A 24,764-nucleotide genomic window follows, 5' to 3' on the forward strand; every position below is an offset into this window, starting at 1 on the left:
GCAAATGAATAGAGGGATTTGTTGTAATAGAGTTTGTAAATAGGATAGCATGTCTTCATCTGGTTCTTGTTTTATGGGTACTCAGTACTCACACTTCCCAGAAAGCTGAAGAAATGCTGTCTGTCAAAGGTCTCTGGTGCCCCCTACTGGTGTAAGAGAAATTAGGAAAACTATAAATTTTAAAACTTGCAAAGCTAACTACTGTAGCTTGCTGCTAAATTTATTCCACAGGGGATGTGTATCATTTGGAGACTTAGAGTGGCAGTTATCTAAGTGAAATGATAGATAACTAGCCTAGAAATTTGTAAGTTCGAGGTCTTATTGGAGCACACTTTTTATGTATTTGGTACAGGGTCAGACTCATAGCGATTCTCCTGTTTTCAGCCTCCCCAGCACTGAGATTACAGGCGTGCGCCACCATGCCCAGACTTGGTGGCTGGCTCAGTGTGCCCTGGGGCAGGGCCAGGGCAGCGTGTGATGCTGGGGATTGAACCCCAGTCCCTGCACTTGCCTAAGCAAGCCTTAGTCCACTCACAGGCCCTATTTTTATTATACCAATATATATATAATGCCCCCACTGTTGGGATGCTACAGTAGGTGCTCAGGGTGCCCACACTCCAGAAACTCAGGACAGAAGGGAGGAGATAATGCATGTGCCAGCGAAGTGCCGGGACTGGGAATGCTGTGACAGTCCACATGCTGAGAGTCGTCTGTGTGAGAAACAGACAGATCAAGATGGATGCACTGGGGAGGAAGGATCACCGGGCACAGTGGCATCCCATGTAGGGAGAGCAAAGTTCATGAAATCGCAGATGCTTTAGAGAACATGTTATGGGCTGAAAATAAGTTGGTTGAGTATGGCTGCAAAGTGCTGTGATGAACGGCGAGAAAGCTAAGAAAGAAGGCAAAGGCCAGCCCTGACGTTGGGCATTCTACTAGGTTCTTAGACTTCATCCTTTTATCATTAAGAGACACTAATAGAATTGGTAAACCCCTAGATGGCATGGTAAAAGTTTTTATAGAAACAATATTGTGATTTAAAAAGAAAGAAAAGATAGGGCCAGAGAGATAGCTCAGCAGACTAAGCACCTGCTTAGGCAAGCACAGAGACTGGGGTTTGATCCCCAGCAGCACATGCCATACCAGCCCTGCCCCCGGACACACTGAGCCAGCCACCAAGACCAGGCACAGTGGCTCACCCCTGTAATCCCAGCACTGGGAAGGCTGGAGAGGATCACTACATGCCCAAGCTGTATAGTGAGACTCTGCACAAAACACATTTTAAAAATGGATGAATGAAGACATGGGAGGAAAGGCTGAGGTCAGGGGCCAGGGCAGAGACTATTACTAAAGGCTAGGAGTGTGCCAGAAGGCCTTCACCAAGGGCAGTCAGGAGGGGAAGAGGGTGGGTTGCAGAAGTGTCCAGGAGTGAGAACGAACAAGATACAGAGGCCCAGCACGATGCAGTGAGAGGAGCAAGGTACCCCACAGAAGCTAGGAGAGGCCACCGACCCACACAATAACAGCAGCCTGGCCAGAAGAAGCACCTATTGGTTGCCATGAAAGCTTTTAGCCCGTTTGTTGTTGGCTGTCCCTGCTGAGTGGCAGCCCCTGTGTGCCCTGATACCTCATTCAGTTCACCAAAGGAAAAACTGTAGGAATAATCAGAGAACCTAGAAGGGGGCCACCAAACATCATCCTCCCATTTCTACCAGTGATCCAACACACACACACACACACACACACACACACACACACACACACACTGTTGGGTGACTGTTAAATTCTATGGGCTGGTATTGCCTATTATATCAATCACGTATCCTGACCCTTTGGCACATTACTGGGGATACTCGGATCCCCCTGGGATGGTAGACATTCTTACCTTAATGGCATGCATTGAAGACTTTTGTGTATGCTATGTGACATAAGCCTCATAGTGGTTTTGTGTTTGTGCAATGAATAATCATGAATTATTTTCATCCTATTTTACGAGTTAGAAACTGGTTCAGGGAGATTAAAAGAGATGGCAAAGGTCACACAATGCCAGGTTGTACAGTCAGGATTCTATCTTCAAAACTTTCTTGCTTCATAAGGAGCTAAAAGGATTTGTTTCCATGCAACCTGTGCTTTACAAACAACTGCCTTCGCAGGAGGGAGGGAAGCCTTCATATGTTGACTCTGATGTCAAAATGCTAGCTGATTAGGCTACTAGAAGAATTCCATGGGCAGAATGGAGATAAGGAACTGATATAATGATTATGCTGGAAAAAGAAGAGGGCTTTGACTCTGCAATTAAGAAAAATAAATTTAAAGTACATATTACCTTAAAGTACAACCACATGATAATGCTTTGCTTTATACTTAATTTGGGTTTTTATTTTCTATTAAGATAGCTCAACCACTTGTATGGAAATAGTTTTAGCAAACTGTACTTTAACTGCTAATTTGAAAAAAAGTAAAATGTGTCTAAGATACTCAAGTTTTCTCTTTGTTTTAAAAATTATTTTTGTTTATTTCTTCTATATATACTGATATATACATATATATCAGTTATATACACCATCAAAAAGAGGGTTTTATTCTTTAGACGCAGAGATGTCTATTTTAGACTTTGTGGAATGTTGATCTTCTTTGGTCTCTTTTTAATTGATTTTTCTGCAAACCAGAAGGGAAGGTTTTCCCTAATTCCTGTCCCAGAATTCAAACCCCAGCCCAGATCCAGTCCTTCATAATGACTACTTCTTAAGACTTTTTCTCAGTCACTAACTATGTCACAATCATGTCCTAACTTCCACCACATGATATTCAAATGCATCAAAAGAATATAACTAAAATTCTATAATGTAAAAAATTACAATCAATTCATCAATAGAACAAAGTCGAGTTCTAGTCATGTTCATGTTTGCTTCTTGACGATGAAAGGAAATCTTTATTATTATTATTATTATTATTATTATTATTTAGTACAATACAGGGTCTCACTAGGCAGATTGGACTCATAGTGATCCTCCTGTTTTCAGCCTCCCAAGTGCTGGGATTACAGGTGCGTGTCACCATTCTCAGCCTCAATCACTGTCTCAGCGACCCCCTCTCGGGCGGGGCTGGCACAGCAGGCCAGGGATCAAACCCCCGGATCCTGCGTCTCCCGAGCAGGCACTTTAATCTGCTGAGCTATCAGGCCCACCCAGGAAATCTTATAGTGATAAAGCCTGCCAAAAAAAATAGCATATTGTGCTTAAGGCAAATAAAAAATGCAGTCCATACTCTTAACATTGTGTTTGTTGTTAGATTTAAAACTCCGCTCATGTTTGTGACTTAAGTACTTATCCTTTTCCCTTTTGTGATACAGATCTAAAAGTATCTTGGTACAGCAAAGATAAGAAAATCAAGCCCTCCCGGTTCTTTAAAATGACCCAGTTTGAAGACACTTACCAACTGGAAGTGGCTGAAGCTTATCCAGAAGATGAAGGAACGTACACTTTCGTTGCTAGTAACACTGTAGGCCAAGTGTCAAGCACAGCCAACCTGAGGCTGGAAGGTAGAGTAAAGCAACTTTGAGAACCGCACTTGAACAGCAGTCTAATCTCAGTTACTAAAAAGTTCATGCAAATCGTCCTTGGTCTGACCACTCTCTATTAACGCAACTAATTCATTCCATGTTATGTGCAATGCTCTTGCCCCTTGTTTCTACTTTCTCTTCATGAATCACAGACGGTTATTTTTTTTTATCGTTCCCTATTAAGTTTTGTGATATACGTCTGTCACATTACCTTCCTGATCAGCATGTATCAGAGTGACGCTGAAGAACTGGCTCAATCTGCTTTCTCACTGAGCTGGGATGGAAACTGTTCATACTTCTTAAAATTCCACAGTGTTATGCTGTCACTGTGTTGACACAATTATGGTTTCACAGGAGCCACGATAGGCGATTCGGATCTGCACAGGCTAAATGTATCTCCTTCCCCTAAAGAATGCGTGAGTGCTGAGGGGCAAGTGTAAAGATGGTTTCACATTTCTATGTGTGGGACTCTTGAGTTCTAATCAGAAATACTTCCTCAGTGGGCTGGGGATACCGCTCAGCGGTCCAAGTGCCTGCCTGGCAAGTGCAAGGGCCTGGGTTCGATCCCAGTACCACATGCAAAGCTGGCCCCAGAATGCTGAGGGGCTATGCGGGCCACCGAAACTGGGTGTGGTGGCACACTCCTGTAATCCCGGCACTGGGGAAGCTGAGACAGGAGGATCACTGAGTCTAGCTGTGTAGTGAGACCCTGTGCCAAATAAATAAACAAATACTTCCTCAGTCATAGCACCACTTTAATTCAAAACAAGCATAACAATATTTTATGCAATCAGACTACAGTTCCCAGGTGAAAATAATCTATATACAATTAAGTATATAAAATAAATAAGGATTCAGGAAAGCTTCTGTTTTTTTCCTTACTCTTAAACACTTACTATAGTTAGATATTTTAAGAATAATCAATGTAGAGAGGCTTACAAAATGGAAAAGTTTGTTTTACAAGCAGAGAGAGAGAGAGAACAGAATGCCACCACCCAGCTGCATGCTCCGTTATAGCCTCCTTGAATAATGACCCACCAGCATCTTTGATCCATTCATGTCTCAGCATGCCTGTCAGGGAAACAGAAGTGAACTTGTATGACTTCCATTCAGTAGTGAGGCTCAGGGCCTTAGGATTACACTGGACTCTAGTCTGCTACTGAAATGTATGACGCACCTCCAAGTGAGTTCGGGTTTCAACGCAGGGAAAGGTGTTAAAAACTGGCGTGCTTCTTTTCAGGATGTAGCAAATTTGAAGAAGTTACATCAAACTCCCACTGGCATGTCTCTTCATCTGTTTCGTTTAAGAAGGAGGCCCTTGGCCAAAAGCCCATCTTCATCCAGCCTCTGTCGAGCCTCAGGGTGCGCGGCGGGGAGACAGTCAGATTTCATGCGAGGGTTTTTGGCATTCCCAAGCCAGAAATCCAGTGGTTCCATAACCAGCAGCCAATTCTACCAACAAAAGATGTAGTTTTCCATTTTGAGGAGTCCACGGGCATGGCTTTAATGCTTATAGTTGATGCTTATGCAGAGCATGCTGGGCAGTACTCATGCAAAGCAGCCAATAGCGCTGGGGAAGCCACTTGTGCGGCTACACTCACAGTGACTCCAAAAGGTAAATCCCACCTTGCTTCAAGGTCTTTGATTTTCAAGGTCTTTGATTTGCTGCATATCGCCTACTGCCCTTTTTACTAACAAGAGTCTGCTGTTTGTTTCACGGCATAATATAGCCAGTCTATAATCTACTAATAACATAACAACCAGAAAGAGCTTCCCAAGCCCTCTAGTATGGGTCAACTTGGGTACTTTAGACTGCCTTGAAATAGGCATTCTCTTCATTAGAGAACCAGTCATTATTTTGTGTAAACACCATCTTTGCTTGGCATTTTTGCTTTGCTAAACATCGCATCATTAAATGGTCTCTTTGTCATATATCGTTTATAAAGTATATGATAAAGGGAGGGTAATACATGGTATCACAAATATAGACAGCTAGAAATAAGGCAGGGGAGGGAGGACAGACTGACATTCTGTCTAGCTGCAGTGACAACAGAAGGAAGGAGCCACATACTGTATTGCACCTGCCTCAGCCTTGGGCATCCACTCATCCCTGGATAACTGGGAATGGGTATTCTCTCCTGTGATCCTGACATCCTAGAGCATTCAGAGCCCTGCATGCTGCTTCTGAAGGGACAGTGATGTCTTTCATCTTCATCTTTCATGCCATTTTATGTTACTAACCTAGCCAAGAGACAAAGCTTAGATAGCAGCATTCTTTCGTTTTCTTTTTCACTTGTTTATGCTGTGCAAGCCCTAGATAGGCAAAGCTCTGAGAAAGATGTAAGAGAGTGCACCAAGTACTAGGCAGTGGCAAATTCTTTTTCACAAGGGAAGAGAGCAAAATATCCCAAAAGGATATTAAGCCATTCTAAGGGCCATCGTATGAATATGAAGGTTTTTGAAGGTGTATTGCAGGGTTTTATCCACTCAGTTGCGCCTGTTGGAGATACAGAGTTGCAACCTACCACATCCTGCTCACCGTCTGCAGAAAGCAGTGTGTTACTGAGCAGTGTGCTAAAGAGTCAGTGGAGGAGGTAGCAGGCTTCTCCTGCATCTTCAGGACCTCACTGTAAAGTGTGGCCACACAGCCTAACTGCTCCGAGTTCTGGGAGATGGCTCTTTGGTTGATGTAACCTGAATTTATGGAGGTGGAAAGATAGGAGAATTTGAGAAAGTAAAACAATGACACGGTGGAAATGTTCAGCTTCTTGTCACATGCAGTGTTCAGCTGCTAGGCCAAGGACTCTACAGCTGCACTGTATGCAGTGGATATGGAGAGAGAGCAACCTCAGCCGTGCTAAGTGTAGGTGGGTATCAAATTTTTTAGCTATGACTTACTCCATTTCATCTTCACCACATTATGTAGCTTTCTGCTGATACTTATGCAACCATATGAATGGAATCAACCCATATGTTAATTAGACCTAGCATTCTATTCATAAATGGCTTAGGAAAGTAAGACAATGTGCTGGCCAAATTTGATTAAAATTTTAGTTTTCCAGTCTATATTCATAAAGCTTCATTTTCTAGGCTCAGAAAGTTGAGGTTTATTTTATATGTGGTGCTTTCTGTAATATGTGTCAAATATTTCACCTACAAAACATACCAAAGATGACTACAATATTGTAGATTTCCAAGTATTTATTATTTATTATACTTTCAGGCACTGTGTTAAATTTAAATTTTTTTTAATAATGGTAAGATGTTAGCCAGGTGTGGTGGTGCACACCTGTAATCCCAGCACTCAGGAGGCTGAGGAAGAAGAAAAGTTACAATTTCAAGGCCAGCCTGCACTACAGAGCAAGAACCTATTTTTTTTAAAAAAGAAATATTTTCTTTTTTTTTTCCATAATTTTATTGAGAAACAAATAGCAATGAGACAGTTTCAAATCAAATTGGTTTGACAGTTTCAATAATTAACACATTGTATACTGTCTTCCTAGTGGTTATTTGCTGTACAAGATGCAGACATGATATCCTAAAAATAGTTATGATGGCAGACTTTCTTATCACAAGAAAAACTGGAAAAAATATGTTGGCGTTCAACAAGTTAACTATGAACAGTTCAAGAGTGAATTTCAGGAAAGAGTTCCATTTAATCAATACAAAGAGCTCAACATGTAGAAATAAGTTAAAATTAAATGTTACAAAATCCAAAACTTTATTGAGAAAAAAATAAAGATTAAAAGAATTTTTAAAAAGTGAAAGATGAAAAACTAAAACACTCGCAAGAAAGAAAGATAATAGAGGTTCAAGAATGACTAGCTTCCCTTTCTTTTCAAATTTGAAGGTTATAGTATTTGTTTATAAGGAGGCTATGAAAATAGTAAGGTCCTATATAGACCAAAATTAGCAAATGCTACATGTTTTTCAGTTAGTAATACTTCTTTTCCATGTTTGGATTCTCCTGGAATTATAGAATTTTCTCATGCTAAGATCATTATTTTGTCATCATTGTACTTTAGTCTCCACTACACCTGGGAGAACACACACCTATGTAGAAGAATACATCTATTTCTAGTTCTGGGTCCATAGTCTGCAAAGGCAACATCTCAAAAACTGAGGACCAGGGGCCAGGGAGATGGCTCAGTAGAATAAGCACTTCCCTGGCAAGCGCGAGGGCCCAAGTTCAATCCCCTGTTCCACCAAAAAAATAAAAATAAACTGAGGTCCAGGTTTATAAACTATGTAGGCAAGTCCACCAGCCAGAGCATGTCCCCCTAATTTCCTGGCAGTTTTGGGCTAGCGCAGTGGTCACTGCATGACTGTTTATCAGGAGGTGTTATCTGTAAGTCATTTAGGTGACAGTGTTGGCAGTTTTGCAGCAATGTGTAATTAGGAGTTGGCTGTATTGCAGAGTGAGAGAAATGTAAGTTTGAACTTCTTCCTAAAGAATCAAGGCCTAGTATACTCCAGGAGAGTAGAGGTGAGCTGGTCATTTTTGCTTCAGGATCTCCAATTCATTTACTCTAAGTCACTATATTAAAGTGTTCTTGGGAGGGGGAAAAAAGGGTTTTTGAAGCAAGATCTTGTTTTTTTTTTTTCCCCAAGTTCAGACAGCTAAAAAATAAGAAAGACATTTAGATACCTTGAAGGATGAAGAATCAAACAGTCGTATTGCTGTTTAACAAAAGGTCATCACTTATGTGTTCCTTTTATTTTGGCCTTATGACTTCATACAGGCCACTTAATGGTTCACCAAGACCACATGGGAACAATACATCCCTGTTAATCTATTTGAATAGAATTCCTAGGTAGGTTAGTAGTAAATGTAGATCTATCAGATGTTAGTTTTGGGACTAACACGCTGCCTTTCCTTCTCACCCTGATAACATTCCATCTTTTCTACGTCTGGCATGTCTTTTATTCTTAGAAACACAGCTGATGTATGCCTTTTCCTACCTTGACTCTTACCTCGCTAAAGAATCACAAACCAGAGCAGTTTTAAAAGTTATCCTTGGCCCAAACAATAAAAGTGTTAAAACACTCAGAGAGTCACAAATACAAACCACCCATGAAGTAAAAAGGGAATCACTGAAGAAAACATCGTTTGGCATTAACTTCATGCCAAAGACCATAAGGAACCAAGAAGAAGTTGAGCCACATCCATGGATACAAAGCCACAGGGGCTGAAGAACAAGAGCGCTGTCAGGAAGCTGTCACAGAGACCTGCATGGGAAAGCTGCACTTGTCCCTCATATAATAAAAGCAATTTTGAGTTGAGATGTCTTTGTTTCACTCCTTGATGTAGAATGGGATTTTGTACAGTTTAAACATAGAAAGGGGATTCAAGCTGAAGGAGCACAGACTAACAAAAATGTCTAGCTCTGCAGGGAAGACTCAGCAGAGTCATCCACTAAAAGTGGCAAGCTGGAGAGTGCATGGTCTTTCTCCCTGTGCCTTCATCTCATAGACACTGTCCAGTCAATAAGGCTTTCTAAAATAAATTTATTTAGTTTGTGGATTGCTTTTCTGAGTGCATGTGAAGGCATGGTGAACTGTAAGACTAAAAGTGTAAATTGCTTAGAAGCTGAAATAAAAATGTTTTGAATCTTTCTTTCAACATTGTCATGAACTTTACCAGCTCACTGATTTGTTTGGCATGGACTTTGTTGTTGAATCAAGAAGTATAGCTTTCTGTTTGTAGAATAAAGAGAAAATTTTAATCATGTGAGTTATGAATTGATGCAGAAAGTATATGCAGTTAATCACTAAAATTTCTCTCTCTTTTTTTTTTTTTTCCATTTTAGCCCCTGAATCAATGCTATACGAGGGGATTGAACAGCAGGTTGAAATGGAGATGAAAGGTATTGTTATAACGAATGTGAGATCCAAATAGAGATTCAGAAGGATTAATAGAATCCTTGAGCTGCCATGTTTCTTCATATCACTGAGAAAAATGACATAGACGTACAAATATATCTCTTAGAGTATATATTACTATGTCGCATGCCTGGTTTATTATGCTGATGGTTACATGCACTTTACAGTAATTTGTTGTATGGTGATCCAAAACATCTTCAACCTAAATGATATCAGCAATAGTCACCTTCATGTTTGCAGCCATGTTCGAAAGTGTGAACTATACACAGTTGTCATCTTAATGCATGAAATCATGAAGCAGAACTTGGTTTTCAGAGTCACAGTGAAGTCCGTGGAACGACAGACAATAACCTAACTATCATGCTCAGAATGCAATGTCATGAATGAATTATGATCGAAATGCTACTGTGTTTAGGACGTGTGAAGACGACACATTCCCACTCTCGGTTTACACCTCACACACACAGATCATTTTAACACTGATATGTCTCTTACACTGGCTTGCAGATAGATAGTGTCTCATACGATCCTGACTGCCTGTGTTTCCTTGCATAACGTTGTGACTGGCTGTATTAGTTCGAATAAACGCCTTCTCATTGTATTTTAGCTAATTATTTATGGTTACAGTTCTCGTATCTATTTTTAAATAGTTAATTCTCAAAACTATAATTTAATCTGCAATCAAAAGGATCAGAAAGGGCGTTTATTCCACTCTCTGCAAGTCAGGTAAGATTTTCCTCTTAGCTGCCAAAACCACAGAGTTTTCCTGCCCTCAAAACCAATATGCACAGGAATATGTTATTTTGAAATGCATTTTTGCTTGTTCGAGAAGAAATTTCAGCACTTTGAAGAAATGACCAGACAACGAACGATTTTCGTGTCAGAATCTTTTAAACAGAGCATGGTGTTGCGTTTATTCGAACAAATATGGTGAGTGAATTTTCTTATGGATTTGTGAGAATCTGTAGCATGCACTTTATTTCATTTCCTATTTTGCATTTCATTTATTTTCAACTTTTCCAATATGATGGAAGATAGTAAAATGCTTTATAATTTAACTTTTTTCCAGAGTTATTCTCCGAGGAGGAAGCTGAACATTCGGACAGAGAGACGCGTGATGCTTTCTCCGACTCTGAAGACATAGACCACAGCTCTAGGACTGCTAAAAGATATGCAAGTAGAATATCGTCTACAAGTTCCTGGCCTGAATATTTTAAGCCTTCTTTCACTCAAAAACTTATGTTTAAATATGTTGTAGAAGGTGAACCTGCTGTCTTTACATGTAAATTAATTGCCTGTCCAACTCCAGAAATGACCTGGCTGCATAATAATCGGCCCATCCCCACAGGTCTTCGTCGCGTAATAAGAACTGAGAGTGATTTACATCATCATTCTTCTAGTCTAGAAGTTAAAAGGGTCCAGTTCAGAGATTCTGGAAGTTATAGGTTATTAGCAATTAACAGTGAAGGGTCTGCTGAATCAACTGCATCATTGCTTGTTATCCAGAAGGGGAAAGAAGAGAAATATTTAGAATTTTTGAAAAGGGCAGAGCAGACACATGGAAATATGGAAGCTTTAGTTGAAAAGGAACAAGACAGGATAAAGGTTGACCTTAGATTCACTGGCTCTCCTTTTAATAAAAAACAAGACATGGAGCTCCAGGGAAAGATGAGGACAATACACTTTAATACAGTAAGTGCTGGCAAGAAAACAGATTATATGTATGAGGAAGAACATTTAGAAAGTACATCTGATCTCACAGGATGCCTGAATGTAGGGGAAATTTTCCTAGATGAGGAGACCAAAACGAAGCTGCAGCGTTTACGAGAGGCTAGAAAAATATTAATGGAGAAAAGGAAATTATCCCTTTTAGATATGTCATCTGAAGTACACTCTAGAACTTTGAGAAGTGAAATTAGTGAGAGAGATATTATTTTCTCCAGAGAGGAAATAATGAGCAGGTCTGGGCCTGATCTAACTGAAGACAGGGATAAGGGAGATAATTTACCTGAAGGCATTATCTCAAATCCACACATCCTTCCACACCAAATGGATCAAATTGCAGAATCTAGAGAACTTCCCACAAGCTTTCATACTATGGTTGGTAAAGAAATTCTCCAGACTGAAATGAGACTGAGCCAGGAGGCATTCCTAGAAGCAAGTCTACCAAAAGATTATTTATATGAGAATGCTCTAGTAAATGAGAATGTCCAGGCCAGGGGACAATATGAAGAAATTATGAGTAATATTACAGTGAGGGAGTCATCTAAATGCATTACTAACATATATGAGGACAAGGAACTATATGAAACTCCTGAAAAGGTGTCTTACGTTCACATGCCAGATGCCAGTGAATCTTTGGGTACACTTGAAAATATTAAAGAGGGTGAGGAACTAGAAAGAGAAAGAATAAGGCAGGGTGACTTGAGAGAAGTACAGCACTCTGCTTCCACAAATATTGATGACTTCAAAACACAACAAAAGGAACAATCAACAAGAATTTTTGACAGTTCTTTCCAAAACCGTCCACAACGTTGCCCACCTGTGTTTCTTCAAGAAATTGAACCTCAAGAAGTTTATGAAGGGGACAGTTGCAAGTTTGTTTGTCATTTTCAAGGATATCCTCAACCCATAGTGACATGGTATAACAATGACATGCCAATCCCACGGAATCAAGGCTTCACTATCCAGACTTTAGAAAACTATTCAGTGTTAACGTTTTCTTCTGTCCATCCTTCAAATGAAGGTTCTGTGACCTGTGTGCTGTTTAACCAATATGGAACGGTGAAAACAATAGGTATGCTTAGAGTGAGAGCAAGACAAAGGTGTGACATCCGCCCACATAAAGTCCCAGTGCTCCCTGAGTACACTGATGAAGAGGAGGAGCTGGCTTTGGTGTTCGATCAAACAGAAAGGTCCCTTCCATCTTGGAGTCAAGAGGACCAAGCAAATCTCCATACATTAAAAGCCAACCCACCAGGCTCTCCCTCTGCAGATGCAGAACTGCTGTCCTTCCCTGTAGAGATTCAGATAACAGCAGCCACCCCAACCCCAGAACAGGATAAAGAGTTGAGGGACACTTTGCAGCTGGAACCTGAAGCAATGCCTCGAGATCAAGCTACCGAATCACCAAAGCACAGATTTACATTTTCCTCTGAGATCACTAATGAACCACCAAAAATATTACAAGGAATGCCGGAGTATGCCACGTGTAGAGAAGGAGATTCTATAGTACTTGAATGTGTAATATTTGGTGACCCTCGGCCAGTTGTAACATGGTTCCAGCATGGAATCCTTTTAAAACAGAATCAGAAATTCCAGTTTGAAGAAGTTAATAATAGCTACAAGTTGTACGTTAATGATGTTGATTCTCAAGATTCTGGAAAATATAAATGTATTGCTGAGAATGATTCAGGCACAGTAGAGAGTATTTTATATCTAACAGTGGAATCTGTTCCTTACATGGAATATAGTCAACTCAGAAATACTGGTGAGCTTTCTGCACAGTATTCCAAAGATCAGCAGGCTCAAGTGCAGGGAGACTCTGAGAGGGCACATTTTTATGATTCTCCAATGGGTCCCTTCATTCCCCAATCAGGTATAAAAGAATATTCTGCGAAGGAATATTTTCAAAGCCGTGAAACAACTGAGCAGAATGAGCACATACATCATACAACTTCCAGAGAGAAACTGCCCACGTTCACACAGGGTGCTTCTAGATCTACAAACATCAACAAGCCTCTCAGGGCTGAACTCATACAACAACAAGGTGAACAAAAAGAGGATCATGTAAGTGAAAGATCCAGTCTGCACCAAGCAGAGGGTTCTGTTTATCCTTATTTGGATGATTTCAGTCAAGTTAGTATTAGGAAAGAGACAAGAAATGATTTGGAAAACTTTGGTAGAGCTGAATGGGAAAATGTGCATGAATATGCCCCAAGGAACTATTTAGTGAATGTCCACTCTAGGCAAACTTCCGACAAAGTTCAAAACCCAAAGGATTCATCTATCATTATTTATGAAGAACCCCTTGATGAAGAAAGATATTATCCAGGGAAAAAGGTGAGGCACAGAATCATCGCATTTGAAAAGTTACAGCAGGTAGAAAAACAAAGTTTAGAAAAAAGACGGACCAAGAAATCATTTGTGACTGCCCCCCCAAGGAAGCTTGATGACACAGACTTCTCATTAAAGCAACAAGAATCAAGCTCAAGTAATCTAAATGCAAATATGTACCAAGGAGAGAAAATGTCTTCGAACACAGAAGCAGATTCATCTAACATTGTGATGAATTTGAAACAGCTCTCCTCTCAGATTCATAAAGAATTTGAAGTGCAAGAGAGGGAACAGCAGACTGAAACAGGTCCTGCTGATCAGTTTGCAGTTTCTGAAAAGACTGACCATGAAACACCTATTACATTTGACCTAAAGCAGGTTCACTCACAAGTAGAAAATGCAGATGTAAAATTACAAGAATTAGATAGCAGTCACCCAGAAGAAACTTATTTGAAAATCCAGCATCCTGTTTTGGAAACGACTGATGCCGAGGACATTGTATTTGATTTAAAACAGATGTACTCTCATATAGAATATCCAGCTAAGGAATTCCAGGAGCAAGACATGAGACAACAGCAGGAAACACACAATGAAGAAGTTTGTAGCCCTAAAACGTTACCATCTGATGCTCAGAGGTCCTCTCAAAATGTGCCAAATAATGTGCTCATCAGTCAAGAAATGTCTTCCAGCTTGGAGTTTTCGAACAGAACTCTGGTGGAGCAAAGCACTATTGATGAACATACTTCTTACTTAGAAAAAGAAATTCAGCATGTACAGGAACAAAATAGAGGCATGTTAAAACTAGATCATTCTCTTAAGTTGTCCTCGGAAGCAACCCATAACGAGTCGCTTCCAGTGCCGTCTGTCAGCGCAGGAGAAAGCGATGTGTCGGAGAGAAACAGTGATCTAGAAAGTGGAGATGGAAATTTTATCACACATTTGAAAAGGGCAGCGAGTGACGAAAAGCTTAAAGGTTTTGGAATAGAAGAAGAATGCACTTTGGAACCCGAGCTGGCATCATGCCAGAGGCAGGAGGATGCCACACGGGGATATACAGATGGAACCAGGGACGATCACCAAGGTGACATGGAGGAAACAGACATGGTCCACAGGCAGCTCTCCCTCAGTCAATGCCTGCCGTTCTTAGTGACCGGAGAACAACAAAACCCAGCAGAACAAATACGTCAAAAAATCACAGCCTCAGGAGAAGGAACATGCTATGCAGACATTCAAGTTCAAAATGAAACTTCCTTCTCCAACAAAGAAGGAGAGGAGACAGAAACTTGTTCTGAAAATCTTCCCAAATTGAATGAGGCACATACAACAGAAAAAATGGAATCTGAAGCCTCTCTAACCCAATATTTACTCACTGCTGGAAAACATGAGGTTCCTGAAATTCAAGACAGCAAACACAAGCCAAAACTTGTCCAGAGTGAATCTGTCACCTCAATGGAGGTTGAGGAAGTAACTTTCAATACTGTGTACGAATATTACAACCAAAGACAGGACTCGTTGGGCCGGCCGTACTCTCCTGAATCTGATATTTCCATTGATGTAGGAAGCACAAGCAGCGAAGAAGTCTCTGAGTTAGATCAGTTTTATACCCCACCATCATCTGTTGAACATTTTGAATCTCCCAAGTCTCCCGATTTGTATTTTAATCCTTCAGTTACCAGTAAACAATTCTCAGCGAATTCAGGTGAGGCTGTTGGGAGAGGAAGTTTACCTTTAGAGGAAATTACTGAAAAATACTCACCTTCTGAAGGTGAGCTAGCAGAAAGATACTCCACACCCCCAGGGGAGGCCCTGGAGAGATTTTCCACTCCCCCAGGGGAGGCCCTGGAGAGATTTTCTACTCCTCCAGGGGAGGCTCTAGAGAGATTTTCGACTCCTCCAGGGGAAGCTCTAGAGAGATTTTCCACTCCCCCAGGGGAGGCTCTGGAGAGATTTTCTACACCCCCAGGGGACAAATTAGTGAGAGATTTTATTCCTACTGGAGGACCAAACCCCACTAGAAATGTAAAAACGTGCCCATCAAAAATAGACAGGGAAGACAGTATACCAAGCGAACATTTCCATACACCTACAGAAGACAGGAGTTCTGCTTATGAAATATGGCGTTCTGACTCATTTGGCACGCCCAACGAAGCCATTGAACCAAGAGACAATGAAATGCCTCCATCTTTTATTGAACCTCTGACCAAAAGGAAGATATACGAACATGCAACACTAGGCTTCATTGTTGAAGTCGAAGGACTTCCCGTGCCTGGTGTGAAATGGTACCGAAACAGATCCTTGCTCGAGCCAGATGAGAGAATCAAAATGGAAAGGGTGGGTAACGCGTGTTCCTTGGAAATCTCTGACATTCAAAAGCAGGAAGCGGGCGAATACATGTGCCACGCTGTGAACATCATCGGGGAGGCGAAGAGCTTCGCCAAGGTGGAGATAATACCCCAAGAAGAGGGAGCGGTGGCGCTCCTGCCTCCGGTGACACATCAGCATGTCATGGAGTTTGATTTAGAAAACACCACCTCATCGAGGACCCCTTCTCCTCAAGAGATTGTCCTGGAAGTTGAATTAAGTGAAAAAGATGTGAAAGAATTTGAGAAACAAGTAAAAATAGTCACCGTTCCTGAATTCACTCCCGATCATAAAAGCATGATTGTGAGCCTCGATGTTCTTCCGCTGAATTCGGTAGATCCACACAGGGACACAAGGGGGCAGGATGACCGAGATTTAAAGATCGATTTGGAAGTATTTGAGATGCCTCCTCGCTTTGTAACGCCGATTTGTGATTTTAAAATTCCAGAAAATTCAGATGCTGTGTTTAAATGCTCAGTCATCGGCATCCCGACTCCCGAAGTGAAGTGGTATAAAGAATATATGTGCATTGAGCCAGATGCTGTTAAATACGTGATGAGCGAGGAGAAGGGAAGCCACACCCTTCGGATCCGAAACATCTGTCCTTCTGATTGCGCAACGTACAGGTGCAGAGCCGTGAACAGCGTCGGAGAGGCAATTTGTCGGGGCTTCCTCACCATGGGAGGAGATTCCGAAACGTTTGCCATGCTGGCAAGGAAAAGCAAAGTGACTTTAAGCAGTTTGAAGGAAGAATTAGTCTTGAGGAGCAAGTACGCAGACAGCTTCTTTGAATTTCAGGTGGTGGAAGGGCCTCCCAGGTTCATCAAAGGCATTTCCGACTGCCACGCGCCCCTAGGCACGGCAGCCTACTTCCAGTGTTTAGTCCGTGGCTCCCCAAGACCCACGGTTTCCTGGTACAAAGATGGGCAGCTGGCGCAAGGAGCAAGGCTCAGTGCTGAGGAAAGTGGCATAGGGTTCCACAACCTATTCATAACAAGTTTAGTCAAAAGTGATGAAGGTGAGTACAGGTGCGTAGCTATCAACAACGCAGGAGTGGCCGAGAGCCGTGCAGCCCTCACCCTAAGCTGAAGGGCAGCAAGTCAGGGCCTCCACAAGGCCTGGGGATGGAGTGCTATCATAATTCCAAAGTACACGGATCTAAGCAGCTTTCACATATGTCATTCTATTTGAATGCATGACCCTGAAGACTCCCAAGGAAGTAGTCTATGCAGAAATCTCACCCTTGTAACACATGTAAATATTCTGTTCACCGAGCTGTGGAGCCATCACTGTGCCCATCGTGCTGTGTATCATCAACCACAATTAAACACATCCTTGGCTACCTAATTGTTTGTACTTCTACTTCACTGTAATTCCTCCTCTGTAAGGCGTATCGGCTAAATGCATTCTCTCTGAGCATTTAAACCAAATGTGCAAAAATAGGCTATAAAGTTGAAGACCATGCAGACAAACTGGTGAGACAAAAATCTGTCTATTCCTTTTAGGTCATTTTTAGAATTTTAATCTTATGTTTAACTCATTTTTATTTATTTGGACATAGAATAGGCAGGAAAAAAAAAAAAGCTAGATTTGCCTGATCAGTAACTAACTTTATAATCTATTTTAAGTCACAAACTAATTTTGCATTTTTAAAAATATTTTTTATTATTGACATCATCTTCTAACATGTTTTGATTCTCACTGGATTTGCTAGGACCAATTGTTCTGTTTATGGACAGAGTGCATCTAGATGTTTGCAGAATAGGCAAATAAGGAGATGTCCACATTTGGAACTATTTTGTTTTCTCACTTTAGAGACTGTCAAATGTGAAGTGAGCACTAATTTAATATTAGCCTTCAATGGGGCATTATCATATCACATTTACATGCAGCACTTGAGCTGTTTTCTAATATCTTAATCTTTAAAGTTAAGAAAAAAGTGGAAACCTTTTCAAATCATGTGTTCATTTGTATTTTGGATTCCATGCAAATAACAAGATAGGCTTTCCTTTCATTTATACTGAATTTTGACTTTAACTGAAAGTTAATAAGTACTCAAATTTCATCAAGATGGTTCCAGAGAGAGAGAGAGAGAGAGAGAGAGAGAGAGAGAGAGAAGGTGTGTGTGTCTTTAATTTCTTGTTAAAATTTGCATTTATAATAAATTTTAAAACTCGGAGACATTCTTTCTATGAACTAATAGGAACCTAAGTCCTCTCATTCCAAATTTATTAAAACTAAAGATATTGAACTTTCTTAACTAAAAATGAATTATGGCAAAAGACCTCAGAGTTGATGTTCAACACAACATTCTATGTTATCCTACTAGTAACTACTGTTAGTATAATCTAAAACAACTTTTAGTTTTTCAATAGATAATGAGAAAAATAATGCAATGCAGAATAAAATTATGAATCTAGCCAACCTCCACCTTCCAAATACCATGATTGTATTAAACGTATTAATTTAAACTAATTCTAAACATGAGCATTTCATTTAAATTTAACGTTCAAAAGAATTGATCTTTTGAATTATGTTCACTATGCTTCTTTCATTTTGAGTTTTTTATTCCCCCAGTGGGAACTCGGTAACAGCTATCCATGTTAAAACAATTGGGATAATGTGCAAAAAAATAGCAAAATAGTCTGGCTTCTTCTGCCTTTCCCCCCAAAACTTACTTTTCATGTATTTTTTGAGTCACCACAATTAATATGGCGATAACACACCACCGTGAACAGAATCACTATTTCAACTACTGAAGACACAATGTCTTTGGTGATAATTAAAATAGATCACATCATAAATAAATAAAATAAGTTAATTCTATAGTTTATGAATTTAAGACCATGTTGTACTTTAAAATTAATTAGAAATTTGTGTCATAACCACCATGGGAAACATACATTATCTGTAGATGCTACAGCATAGCAACGTCTCAAAGTCTATCTCTGAAAGGAAAGGGAATGAAAGAAGGGAGAGAAAATTATGTTTAATGTCTTACTGAATTTTCAGAAAGGATTGGAAAACATATTTCAGTCACTTAAATGGAAAGCTTCATTTGCTTTTATTCATTAGTATTCTGCTAGTCTCAACTGCATTGAACTTGAGAATGTGCAAAATAACAATGACTGAATAAAGAAAAATAAGCCTTGCTCACACTTGGCTTACTTATTAATTGTTGTAGGTAATTAGGTTGAATTTTTATTTTCTGACTCAATAACCCATAATTTTAAACCCTGAAATATTAATTTCCCTGGTACTGGGTAAATAATTCATTGTATTACACATATTTTAATTTAGACATGATTACTAGCTGCTACTGCTTTGTGTATTTTTAACCATATCTTTCATGCTTTTCACACATTTGAATTTCATTCACTTTCTTCTTAATGATAAATGCACTGTTTTGAAGGAAAAAACTATGAAAATATTTTGATACATCAGTTCAGCAAAGTATTTTAAATGTATTTACATTCCTTCTCTTTAGAGAGATTTTAGGGCTCCAAGGGAAGGGAAAGCTAGTGTAAGTACTGTAGATTAAATGTAACTTAAGTATCCACGCTTAGTATATGAAGTTAACCAATGGTCCTAGGCCATAGTAGTTGCAATAATAACAGAGTATGTATCTATGTGCTGCAGACTAACTTTGCCAGTATATTTATAACCAATAGACACAAGTCCTTCCTCATAATTTTTATACACTAAGACAGAAAAAAATTAAGGTATATGAGTAGTTCATATGATGGAAGTGAAATTGAGTAATTAAATAATAAAACTATTTGTGATAAGGCATTAAAACTACTAGTAAATGGACCATCCTACATACCTAACAAATTTAATAAAAAATCTAATTCTTTGTCATTAAATTATCTTTTATCCTGTCATCTACAATTCTAGTCACAGAGTTCTCATTATTTCCTATTCAATAATGCTGTACAAGTTTTTTTTTAACACAATAAACTTCAATCAATTTTTTGAACATTGGAGTCATTTTCTTTTATTTCTGATCTCTGTTTCCTTGACTGACATCACAAATGCTTTGTTGATTAATGTGGCAATTTTAAGAGGCAAAAGAAGGCCTACCTTTTTACAGAGTAAGTGGCAACAGTAATTCCCTTACAGATCCAAATTAAACATTTCCATAGCCTCTTGTTTTAATAATAATTTTGATGTAGAGACTATCTATAGTATTGATATGTTTTTTGAAAATAATGTTTTATTTAACAATGAAGATTTTTAACTAAAGAAAATCCTGCATATAAATGATAATTCTGAATTTTTTTAGAAGTCAATTTAAATAATTCTGGATTCTTTTATTATAAATCTTTAACTAGCATTTTTTTGTATATTAAGTAAATGAAAACAAGAGACAAGAAAAAAAGTCATAGGAGTGTCCTGCTACAATGTTGTATATGGTTAGATTTCTAAATTTCTTTGTAAAAATCTGTAATGGTTTACTTCTATTTTTTTTACTATTTTCTTATTTTTTTTAAATTTTTTTTTCACATTCTGTAGGGATTTAAAATTTAGCATATCAATGACTGATGGAAAATACCTGTTACATGTTATGTCTAAGGTGTTTGCTGTTCAGACAGATACTGATGTTAAGCTCAACTGCCTATGTTATAGGGCAATAATATCATTAAGTTTCTCTTCATGAGGGTTAACAACTTAAGTTTGCATACCAAAAAATTAGAGAAAAAGAAGGACTAAAAGGATAGCCAACATTTTGGCCCTAGCCCTTCATGGTCAGTGAAGACTCAGGATATAAAGGAACTTATACTGTAACATCCTATAACTCAGTGGTGTTCCAAATTTTCTGATCAAGGAGATTATAGGGCCACAGAGGAAAGTGATCAATGATGTAGAGTGTGCCTAAGGAGAGTCACCTGGAGAGAAAACATTCTCTCAGGCTTTCACAGAGAGCAAATTGGTCAAGCAATGGCCGTGTCTCATCCACATGGCTGATACTGACAAAAGATCTACACACTGAAGTATAGGGTTTTAGGCTAACTCCTGAGGGGATTTGACTGACTTGTCAGATACAAGTTACATTTTTTGTTATACAGGTCTTGCTTTATCTTGGTCTTAACCATCCAGCAGAAAAGTATAAAAACGAGGTGTAAAAGGTAAAGCCATATTAGTCCATTCAGAAATGGACCACCTGACAAAGAAACTCATAAGAACATTTTTCAAGATCTTGAACTGTAACTAGTGAAATGGCTCAAAACTTACATTTGTATGGAATTTATAATTGTACAACTGACAATAATATGAGAAAATTTTAGAAATGTGTCTTGATAAATTCATTCAGAATAACCTAACGATCCCAGGGACAATGCAGAAGGTCATCAAATGGTACCTAATTGTTCAACTGAGGGTTTTGGGGTGTGTGTGTGTATGTATGTGTATGTGTGCGTGCATGTTAAACAACATTTCATAGTAAAGTAATAATCACTTTTCTTCATACAGCCTTTTCTAGTTTTCTGTCAGCTGAGGAAGAACTTCAATCCTATAGTTGTGACCTACAGTTACCTAACATAAATGAAACACTTGAGCTTTTGTCTGAACCTCTAGTTCATTCAACTGAATTTGATTCCAGAAGGCCAGGAAGTGCCCCAGTTTTCCTCAAAGAGATGTCGAATGCTAACATTAGTGTGGGGGATGTGGCTAAACTGTCTGTCACTGCCACTGGCCTTCCCAAACCTAAAATTCAGTGGTTTTTTAACGGAGTCATACTAACCCCTTCTGCGGACTACAAATTTGTTTTTGATGGTGATGATCACAGCCTGATCATTCTGTTCACCAAACTGGAGGATGAGGGGGAGTATACCTGCATGGCTAGCAACGAATATGGAAAAACAACATGTACCGCTTATCTGAGGATCAATCCCAGAGGAGAGGGACACAAAGAGACAGAAACAGAAGCTGCAGCTCTCAAAATGCTTGAAGGGCCCTGTCCTCCCTACTTCCTCAAGGAGTTAAAACCAGTTCACTGTGTGCCTGGGCTCCCCGCCATCTTTGATTACAAGGTGTGTGGAGAGCCTGCCCCCACTGTCCTATGGTTCAGAGAACACAAGCAGCTTTGTACCAATGTCTATTACACCATCATCCACAATCCAGATGGTTCTGGAACATTCATCGTCAATGACCCGCAGGGGGAGGACAGTGGCCTCTACATCTGCAGAGCTGAGAATGTGTGGGGTGAGTCCACCTGTGCTGCACAGCTGCTCGTGCTTCCAGGGGACACAGATGAGCCTGATGCCCCTTGCACAGCAAAGACCCCAGCAGAAGCTCCTGGCAACTTCCCAGAGACATCGCTGAAGGGCGGTGCAGCTGAGGTGTCCGACTCAAAGCAGGAAATCACACTTTTTGCAATGGACACCATTTCAAAAGCTGCTTTAACTGCAGGGGAAGAGCAGCAGCTTTCTTATGACCATGCTGTGCCAACCAATGAGCTAAGCAGTGAAGCTGCTTTAAGGACTCAGCAGGTGCAATCTGTGGTCATGGAAGAGGACATGCCTACTCCCGAAAGCACCAGGGAACTTCCTCCCAGTGACAGGACTCTGCAGGTGCAGCCTATTGAGGATCCACCTCCCCAATTACAGCTGCAGGTTGTCCAGTCCCAGAAAACCCTCCCTGAAGAGGATACTCTATTGTCTCTGGAGCCCGAGAACATCTTCCCAATTGTCTCCTCCATAGAAGAGATGAGCTCAGTGAGGACAGCAGAGCCTCTGCCAACCTTACTAGCTGAGCCTGAGAGAAGTTATCTGCCGCCTTCCGCAGAGCCTCCAGCACATTCACAGCCGGGCTCTGTAGCTCAGGACAAACTTTCCCTAGAACAGACCATGTCTGAGAAGGACAGAGAGCAAAGGGTGACTCTTCAAAAGCAACAGGCACAAAGTGCTGTCACCCTGAGCCAGAGTTTCACTGAGGGACACACAGAGAGTTTCCAGGGTCCCGAGATCATAACTTCTAGCATAAATTCTGAGCCCCCAGTGCCCTCAGAACACACCTACACAGAAGGTGGAAAAGTCCTGATGGAAAGTGTAAATCAGTTAGATAACGTAGGGCATGATTTCGCAAACAGGATCGAGGAGGGCAAATCCTTAGGGTTTCCACTGGCACTTGAGGAGAAGCAGGTCCTGTTCAAGGAAGAACACACAGAGGCCACAGCAACACCCACAAACCAAACCACCCAGTACATGAAAGAGCCCCTGGTGAGAAAGGGAGCATGGGGGGTGCAGGGCAGTGACATTCTGTCTAAGGAAAGTTTGCTTCCCAGGATTCCAGAAGAGCAGCGAATAAACCTGAAAACTCAGATCCGTAGGGCTTTGCAAGCTGCAGTGGCCAGTGAGCAGCCAAGTCTTTTTTCTGAGTGGTTACGAAACATTGAAACAGTCGAGGTCAAGGCTATAGCCTTTACCCAAGAGCCCAAATGCATCATGTGCACCTACCTTATTACCTCAGTGAAGTCTCTAACGGAAGAAGTAACCATTGCTATTGAGGGCATTGATCCTCAGACAGCTAACCTTAAAACTGAACTTAAGGATGCTTTGAGCTGTATTGTGTGTGAAGAAATCAACATCTTAACAGCAGAGAATTCTAGAATTCAGAAAGGAAGCACCATAGGTATGCATGAAGAAATGGGTCATTTTTCAGAGTCACAGAAGGTAGAAGTGATCACTGAACCACAAGTGGAATCTAACTACCTTGTCTCCATGCAAGAGGTCAGTTGTTCCACTGTGGAAAGTCAGGTTAAGGATGCAGATACCACAGCGGCCACCGATGATGTTGCCCCAGCTCCCCTCTCAAATGAAACACAGGATGAGATTCTGTGTCCACCAGAGGAGGAAGAGGAATCCTCCAAAAGCACTGCCAAGGAGGTTGGTGGTGCAGAAATACAAGAAACTGAGGGCAGTGTAGTTAAAGAAGGGCCCCCTGTTGTGCACACACCACTGGTGGACACCATTGCTGAGGAAGGCAATGTCGTACACCTCACTTCATCCATAACGGATGCAGAAGAAGTGAATTGGTATTTTGATGGAAAACCGTTGCCTTCAGATCAAAAGTTCAAGTGTTTTCAAGAGGAAAATACATATACACTAGTAATCGACATGGTCAAGGCAGAAGACCACCAAGGAGAGTATGTGTGTGAGGCCTCCAATGAGCGTGGAAAAACAGCAACTTCAGCAAAACTCACTGTAATAAAAAGAGGTTGGATTTTTAAGGATTAAAGTGATCACATTCTAATCCCCACTGGCTTCCATGATTTAGGTTTCATCACTGAATTTGCACTTATCTACCACTTCCAGAATGTTATTGGAGTAAGAATGAAATGACAAGCATAATCATGGTTATTAACTCCCATTTTTCACTCTTGCTTTTTGGGCAATATGCTTACCTATCTATGATATCACTTATTTTTAGTAAAACATTTTATATATTCTACAGCACCAATAAATAGACCTTTTAGTTCATTTTTATATGAGGATACTTTAAAATATGCAATAAAATGTTATCAATGAAACACTAGCCACTCCGAAATGACCAATCTCATCTCAAAAAGCAAAATAACCATGATTAGTTGTCTATTTATGATTTTTGTTTGTATTGTTTCACTTTGTAACTTAGTATGTCAATTTTTCACACTATTTTTAGTGTTTTTAGTAAGCATGATATATTTAAAGAATCTATCATGTCACCATGCACGCAAGCCAAAAGCATCACATTTTAATGATTTTCTCACAAGTAACTGCAAAGTAACCACTGAATATGTTAAGAGCTGCTTATTGTCTTCTTTTGCCTCCAGTGCTCTTTCTCATTTTCCAGTCATTTGTCTTAAACGGCTGCAATCCATCTCACCAATTCCAGCTGTTTTACTTCATTAACAGCAATAAGA

At 40.2% G+C, this 24,764-nt stretch overlaps 1 protein-coding gene and 1 pseudogene across 13 annotated transcripts in view; both read left to right on the plus strand.

Moving 5' to 3' along the window:
• Ttn (titin) overlaps positions 1-24,764 on the plus strand; it is a 274,946-nt gene that overhangs the window by 47,278 nt on the left and 202,904 nt on the right. For 12 of the 13 annotated variants that reach the window (XM_023719078.1, XM_023719080.1, XM_023719081.1 and 9 more), the window contains 3 exons: positions 3,353-3,541; positions 9,373-9,429; positions 21,335-24,079. In XM_023719078.1, the coding sequence (XP_023574846.1) occupies positions 3,353-3,541; positions 9,373-9,429; positions 21,335-24,079 (2,991 nt within the window). Of the gene's footprint in view, positions 1-3,352; positions 3,542-9,372; positions 9,430-10,514; positions 17,210-21,334; positions 24,080-24,764 lie in introns of those variants that run through there. The other variant, XM_004634713.2, reaches the window with a different exon arrangement.
• LOC111817636 lies at positions 5,098-6,780 on the plus strand (annotated as a pseudogene).

This window comes from Octodon degus, unplaced genomic scaffold, assembly GCF_000260255.1.
Source record: "Octodon degus isolate 3935 unplaced genomic scaffold, OctDeg1.0 scaffold00065, whole genome shotgun sequence".
NCBI classification, from domain to species: Eukaryota; Metazoa; Chordata; class Mammalia; order Rodentia; family Octodontidae; genus Octodon; species Octodon degus.